Source organism: Felis catus, chromosome A3, assembly GCF_018350175.1.
Source record: "Felis catus isolate Fca126 chromosome A3, F.catus_Fca126_mat1.0, whole genome shotgun sequence".
NCBI lineage: Eukaryota > Metazoa > Chordata > Mammalia > Carnivora > Felidae > Felis > Felis catus.
The window spans coordinates 1,260,286-1,267,247 of NC_058370.1; the positions used below are offsets into that span (position 1 = coordinate 1,260,286).

General features: G+C 59.5%; 1 protein-coding gene across 7 annotated transcripts in view; it reads left to right on the forward strand.

The window, feature by feature from the left end:
* DIDO1 (death inducer-obliterator 1) overlaps positions 1 to 6,962 on the forward strand; it is a 51,207-nt gene that overhangs the window by 37,150 nt on the left and 7,095 nt on the right. For 6 of the 7 annotated variants that reach the window (XM_023251015.2, XM_023251014.2, XM_023251012.2 and 3 more), the window contains 3 exons: positions 274 to 427; positions 1,135 to 1,224; positions 2,035 to 2,230. In XM_023251015.2, coding sequence (XP_023106783.2) covers positions 274 to 427; positions 1,135 to 1,224; positions 2,035 to 2,230 — 440 coding nt within the window. Of the gene's footprint in view, positions 1 to 273; positions 428 to 1,134; positions 1,225 to 2,034; positions 3,496 to 6,962 lie in introns of those variants that run through there. The other variant, XM_045053398.1, reaches the window with a different exon arrangement.

The following is a 6,962-nucleotide window of genomic DNA, read 5'->3' on the forward strand; positions in this document are numbered from 1 at the left end:
TTTTTTCAACGTTTGCTTATTTTTGGGACAGAGAGAGACAGAGCATGAACGGGGGAGGGGCAGAGAGAGAGGGAGACACAGAATCGGAAACAGGCTCCAGGCTCTGAGCCATCAGCCCAGAGCCTGACGCGGGGCTCGAACTCACGGACCGTGAGATCGTGACCTGGCTGAAGTCGGACGCTTAACCGACTGTGCCACGCAGGCGCCCCAATACTTGGAAAAGTTTTGTGCAGAAAGAAAGATTTATCTCTCTTCTCTGATTTTGTTTTACAGCCTCTCCGAGTCAAGGTCCCCTCCGGAAGGAGATACGACCCTCTTTTTGTCTCGACTCAGCACCATTTGGAAAGGATTCATTAACATGCAGAGTGTAGCAAAATTTGTCACTAAGGCGTATCCCGTCTCAGGGTGCTGTGACTATCTCAGCGAGGTTAGAACCGGGAGAGGGAGAGCGAGAGAGCGAGCGTGTGCGCACAGGCGTACGTGCATGCGTCTTCTGTAGACGCCCTGACCCCACGTAGACTCCAGGGTGGCGGCCTTCCAGCAGCGTGTCCGGACGCATAAGCACGGGAGGCACGGGAGAGCCCGCTGTCACGAGTCAGCAGGTTAAGCAGTTTGGACGGTGGCAGGCACTGAGATGAGCAGTCGGGCGTCCCGACATCGACGATGAAGCCGCCATCGTCTTCCCCCCTTTGTGCAGTGAGGGCGTTTACCCAGGGCGTGCGCTCCCAGCTGAAGGCGAGGTCGGGCACGTGTGAGTGTTGGTGTGCGGTAACACGCACAACAGCTCTGCTTTTACAGACTTAGGGCGAACAGCGCTAGGGTGTGCGACCTCCGCAAGTAGCCTAGTAAGTCGTTCTGGATCGTATCTCGTTGCCGTACGCATACGTTCCCGAAAGATGACCTAAGAGTTTTGCAAAACGTAATCCTGTTTGGCTGGAGGCCATCGTAGCACGTTTATGTTTGGTGACTCATAATCCTGGATGATAACCAAGCACCATCTAATACTGTTATGACCGTTTCCTTTGGAATGGTTGTTCCCGAGTCTCAGGTAGTTGGATGCCTCGAAATTACCGCATCGGTGTCTCCGGGTGCCGTGGGTTTACCGGTCATTTACTCCGAGTATGTTTTGTCTAGGACCTGCCAGACACGATTCACATTGGCGGAAGGATCGCGCCCAGGACGGTCTGGGATTATGTCGGCAAGCTCAAATCTTCTGTGTCTAAGGTACCTGCTTTAGTCTAATCTCTGCACCTGTGGAGGAAGGTGTGTGTTCAAATGTAACTTTCTCTTTCGCTTTTTATCTTGATGGGTCAGGACTTGAAATGTCAGCCTGTAAGTTATTAGCGTTGCCAGGTAAATGTTTAAAACTATGTTTGTGGCTGGATGACAGCGTGTGTTTGGGTGAGACAGCGATGGCAGTTTTATTACAAGTAATTTTAATAATGCGTGCTGGTCGGTGTTAGAAATACAGGCGCCGTGTCTCCTCGTTTCTGTGACCGAGGAAGCCGGCGGGTGCTTTATGGTGACCCTGCTGGGGCTCGAGGCCTGGACTCTGGGGGGGCCTGGGTGCCGTGAGCCCCCGAGACGCGGCTGCTGCTGGGCCGCGTGCAGGGGAAAGGGCTGCCTTCCTCCTCAGGCTCCACACGGGGCTCAGACCTTCTGGGCTCCTCGAGCCTTCCTGGCTCTCATGTAGATCACACGGCCGGGTGATCGGGACCACTGTCCTCACAGCAGATGATGTGTCGGTGCGAGAACACCACGTGAGGGGCTGTTTCGAGGACACGGGGCTACAAATAGGCGTGATCTTGAGATTCCTGCCGAGACCAGGGTTGGAGTCCAGCAGCCTGATACTGGACACCGTGTTGTCCCTAGCACTTGTCCCAACGTGCGGGCCGGCAGGGCCGTGGGAACCAAGTCCGGGGAGCTCTTGTCCCTCTCCTGTGAGACTGCTGGTGAGGTTCAGGTGCGGGCTGAGCGCAGACGCCTTCTCTGGGAACCGCAGGCCAACGTGCTCTCGTCCTGTTTGTGCCGCAGGAGCTGTGTCTCATCCGCTTCCACCCCGCGACCGAGGAAGAGGAGGTGGCCTATATCTCTCTCTACTCCTATTTTAGCAGCCGTGGCCGCTTCGGTGTCGTAGCTAATAACAGCAGGCACGTCAAGGACCTCTACCTGATCCCGCTGAGCGCCAAGGACCCTATTCCATCCAAACTCTTGCCCTTTGAGGGACCAGGTAAGCGCCGGTTTTCTGAGTGGTGACACCTGATCCCACACGTCCCTTTCCCGCCAACGCCACGTCCTCCCGAGCTGCTCACAGGCTTTGTAGCAGCAAGAGCGCTGAATGCAGATGAAGCCGTGCTGAGCTATAGGACTTGGCCTCTGGGGTCCTGGGGATGGCGGGGTGCACCAGAAATACCCTCACCGTTGGCATGAGCTGTCTTAGCGAGTGGCTCGCAGAGGGGAAAACCCCTGTCATGGCCTCGGGTCCATGGAAGCGCAGAAGAGCCGCAGAGGAAGGTAACCATTGACGTGGGCTCGCGGGTGCTTGCGCTTCACCGACAGCTCAGAGCTGCGCACGCGCCAGGCAGGTTCCTCTCCTGCCTCCCAGGAGACGCAGGAGAGCAGCTCTGTCTGTCCGTTCCTTACAAAGTTCTGCTTTTGGAGGATTACTTGCAAATTAGTCTTAAGCAAAACACCCAACGATTCAGACTTGTCAAGGGGTTGAGGGCGATTCCGAGGGGCACCCGGTCTGGGAGGGGCACGTGACTAGCCGCACACTTGGCAGAAGGCGCCCACATTGAAGTGTCTCCTCGGCCGTGAAGTCCCCAAAGGATTGAGAACGCCCGCAGGGCACCGTGTCTGACGCACGGTGGGCTCTTTTTGAGGTGCTTTGTTCCAGAGGCAGCGGCCGAGCGCCGGGCCATTGCTGGCGCCGCCTGGACCTGGCACCTCCGTACCCTTGGCCCCGTCACCGGTCCTGGCAGGCGCTCCCGCCACAGCCACGCGCCGGACCCTCCCCACCTAGACCGTAGCGGGGCCCCGCAGGGCTGCTTCGGCCAGAGCGTGCCTCCCACGCCACACGCACGGCCCAGGTCCCTACGTGTCAGAAGCAGGCCCCAGACGGTAGCAGTGGGTGTCTGTGACCGCGGGGCCACGTGTCTGCTGGCACGCTGCATTGAGTTACCTCACTGCCAAATACATGAAAACCAAGTACTTTAGGGTGTCCCCCCCCACACTCCGTGGGGGGAAGAGACGACACCCGACGGGTGGCGGCAAGAACCTTGGTGGAGGTTCTCGGCGAGCGGCTGTGTGAAGTGTGCTGGCCTGCTCCCTGGATCGCCGTCCTGTGCTCCTGGAGGCGAAGACGAAGAAACTGGTCTCTCGGGCCCCGTGGAGAACCTCCGGTCAGTCGCCAGTGTAGGAGCTCGTGTGGAGAATGTGGCGGAAGCGTAGGGATCCTGGCTGACACAGACACAGGTGTCCGCAGAGCTGGGCGGGCGGGGGCGGGGGGGGGGGAGGATGCCCAGCCTCCCTCTGAACAAGAGTAAGCTGTCCCCGCTGCAGGGTCCGCAGAGCATGAGCCTCCCTGAGACTCTGCTGTGGGATGAGCAGGACGGGGCCTGTGTGGGGGCTCTGCCTGGGCAGGGGTGTGGGGAGCTGGGCTCCGTGGCTAGGCGGGCACGGGTTCCTTGCAGCGGATGGGAGAGGAGACCCTCCATTGGAGTCGCAGTGGGTGCAACCCAGCTGGTGGAGAGGCCGGGGCCCCACGGGACATTCCGGGGCGGCACGGGCACAAGCGGGGCGATCGGGGTGGGGCCTCTCGCCCGACCCGCTGAGCACCCCGACACACTTGGGGATCGGCCACCCGCCCTCCCAAAACTACAGCACCACCCGAAGAGCCCCCTGAAAGAGCTGTGTTTTAAGGGCTTCTCGACCTAACCTCATTCAGCATATGTTTTTTATTCTCCTGATGCCATTGCCTACCATTGATATCTGTGCGTATGTGGTCCGCTTCCCCAGCGAAACGGCCTTGGCCCCAGGCCGGGTCATCTACCTGACCTGCCTCGTGTGTTCGTAACATGACTTGGCGCTCTCTGGGTGCGGATGCTCGCGTGTCCCGGCCTCGTGGTGGGTGTGTGCGTGTGTGTGCGCGTGTGCTTGGAAGCCTGGGTGTGGGTCCTGGTGTGTGTGTCCCGTGTGCACGCATCTGCAGGGCTGGGCGCGGGAACGTTTCTCCTGGGTCACAGAAGTGGCCTCCGCGGCACAGGCTGGTCGGAGGGCGGCAGTGATGTCCCTCAGCGGAACAGCCTGCCGTCCGGCCAGCACCGCCCCCAGCCTGGCGGGGGCGCCCTTGACTCCCGCCGCGGCCCTGCCCACGGCTGTCCCTGGCCTGAGGTCACACACCCAGTAAATGCTCCCGCTAGGGAGCAGGGCACAAAGCGCAGGCCTCGGCGGGACGCAGGGCCGCGGCTCGGGGGAGCCACCAGTGTGGGTGAGGGGCCTGCTGTGTGAGCAGGGGGAGGGTGTGAAGAGGAGCTTAGGGTGGAGGTAGGGAGGGTGCCACAGGAGCGACCAGCGCTCTTCCCGGAGCTCCCTTTGTGGAAAGTCCTTTTATTCCCGTAGAAAATCACAGGTGCCCTCGCCTCCCGCACTCGGGAGCCCGGTAGGTTTCGGTGACGTGGGATTCTCCCCAGACCCTGGCTGTTCGCACCAGAGGGTGCTTAAACCACGTCCTGACCCAGGGACTCTATGTGAGCCTGTCCCTTGGCCAGTGCTGCGTGTTTTCGCAGCTCCACGCTCCTGACCGGACCTACGGAGAGCGTGTCCACACCCGGTCCGCCCTCAGCCCACACACCGAGTGTCCACGCGGCATTTCAGAGCACGGCCAGAGCACGCTCGGCTCCTGAGGACGTTTCCGTCCGTGCGTATTTGTGTGACTCGTCCCCCAGAAATGCCAGGTTGTCATGTTCTGTCACACGGTGTCATTCTAACCACCTGACAGTGTGATCTCAGAAGACACCTGGGAAGCCTGAGTCTCCCTCAGCCAGCAGACTGTCTCCCACTTGGGACGTTAATGTAAGTGGCCTCGAGCTGAGCTGACAGGGCTCTTCTCCCCTGGGGACGTGGGTCTCAGATGCTCTCCACGTCTCAAGGCCTTGTACACGGAAGGAAGACCGGGCACGCTGGACATTCGTCTTGTGTGTGCCCTGTGACCCCGACAGGACTGGACCCAGGCCAGGGCGCCCCGTCACTCCCGAGTGAAACCAGGGCACGGGTTCGCGCCTGGGACGCCTGTTGGGTGACCTTGGGCTTCTAAGAGGCGCACACCGTAGACGGCAGGGACACCGCCTGCCCGGGTGCTGAGTGGCGAGGGCTGTCTGCCTGGAGTAAAGCCGTGGTGCCGGCTCCTGTATTCGTTTTCACTGCTTTCTAAATTAGCTGGGAACTCTGGGTTGAAGGATTGTCAGGTAAGCACTCCTCGGTTTTCCTGTGTGTGTGGTGTGAATCGGTGGCTGTGCTCACACTGTCCTCAAAGTCACGCGTGATCTTGAGTCCATGTATCGCTCTTTCTCCTTCGAAATCAATAAAAGTATTTTCTAGAAACTGGTCACCGTTTGTTTGAATTTGAACCGTTTGTAGCTCTTGTCGCAGGTCCGCCGTGACGGAGGACGCGCCGACGCCACCCAGCCATGGGAGCGCAGCCCGGCTGAGGGTGTGCAGGGCCGTGCTGCTCTGAGCGCCTGGACGAAGACGGACAGCACTCTCCTTTCACCTGAAACGTGTGCTAAGCCCCGTGGCTTCGTACGGGTCTCAGGGAGTCAGACTTAGACGGAGGCGTGTGTGTGTGTGTGTGTGTGCGCGCGCGCACGCGCGTGTGTGTGTGTGGTGGTGGTGGCAGTGGGCTGAGGGTGGTACATACTCTTGCCCTGTATTTGCCAAGTCTCTTTCTGGACCAGCCCTACTTAAGAACCATGGCCTGTTAACTCCCACGTAGTTTCTGCTTAGCAGGAGTGAAAATTCTGTCTTGATGGATTCAGACCATAAGAGAGTCTTCATTTAAAAAAAATGAATAGTGTAGGGTACCAGATTTAGGAGTAAAAGCACTACTTTTGTAGTTCCGGGGTTAAGGAGTCAGCTTTCAGATGGCTTATTAAAACTAAGTTTTGTCCCATGATGTGTCCGGGTGTGGGGGGCGGGGGGGACAGGGGTGTGCTTCCCACACCTTCACCTTCCCCGGCATCCCTGCTGCTGACACACCTGGATACAAGCCCTGGTTTTGGTCTCATGTCAGAAACCTGCTGGCACACGACCTTGCAGATGCCCCTGTCCCTGGGTTGGTCCACTGTTTCTGTACGGGTGGTCTGAGCCTAGCCACAGAGGCTGAGGCTGGAGACCCACCAAGAGCACTCAGGGATGCCCGCATAAAGCCAACCAGGCTTGTTTTCCCTGCAACACACCCCGGAGACCCATTGCCCTGGCACTTTAGAGGGCGTGGGTGCCGATGCCCCTGCTGAGCCCGATCGACACCCCTCTGGAGGTGGGACGGCACACCCCACCCGCCCACCCACCTAGTTGCCTGTTTCCATCTGCTTTGCGAATTACAAACCTAACAACAACCCTCCAAAGGGCGGTGGGGTAAGTAGGCATCTCTGCTTCTAATGATGGACGAAGGGAGGCATTTGGCAAAACCGGAGAAGCAGCCCTGTGCCCTGGGCTGCAGCCAGTGTGGTCACCACCACCGCACCCTCTCCTCTCCCGAGGAGCACTCGGCAGCGGGCAGGCCTGCAGAGGGCCCTGGCTGGGCGACGGGCGTTCTGGAGGAGAGCCGGCCCCCTACTGCCTCCCAGATGGGGGCACCCGTTTGATCTTGCCCCCTGTCGCCTCGCCTGCCACTCCTCCCGTGGCAGCAGGAGCCTGGGTGAACCTGGGGCACACCCTCACGTCAGTAAAGATCTAAAAGTCGA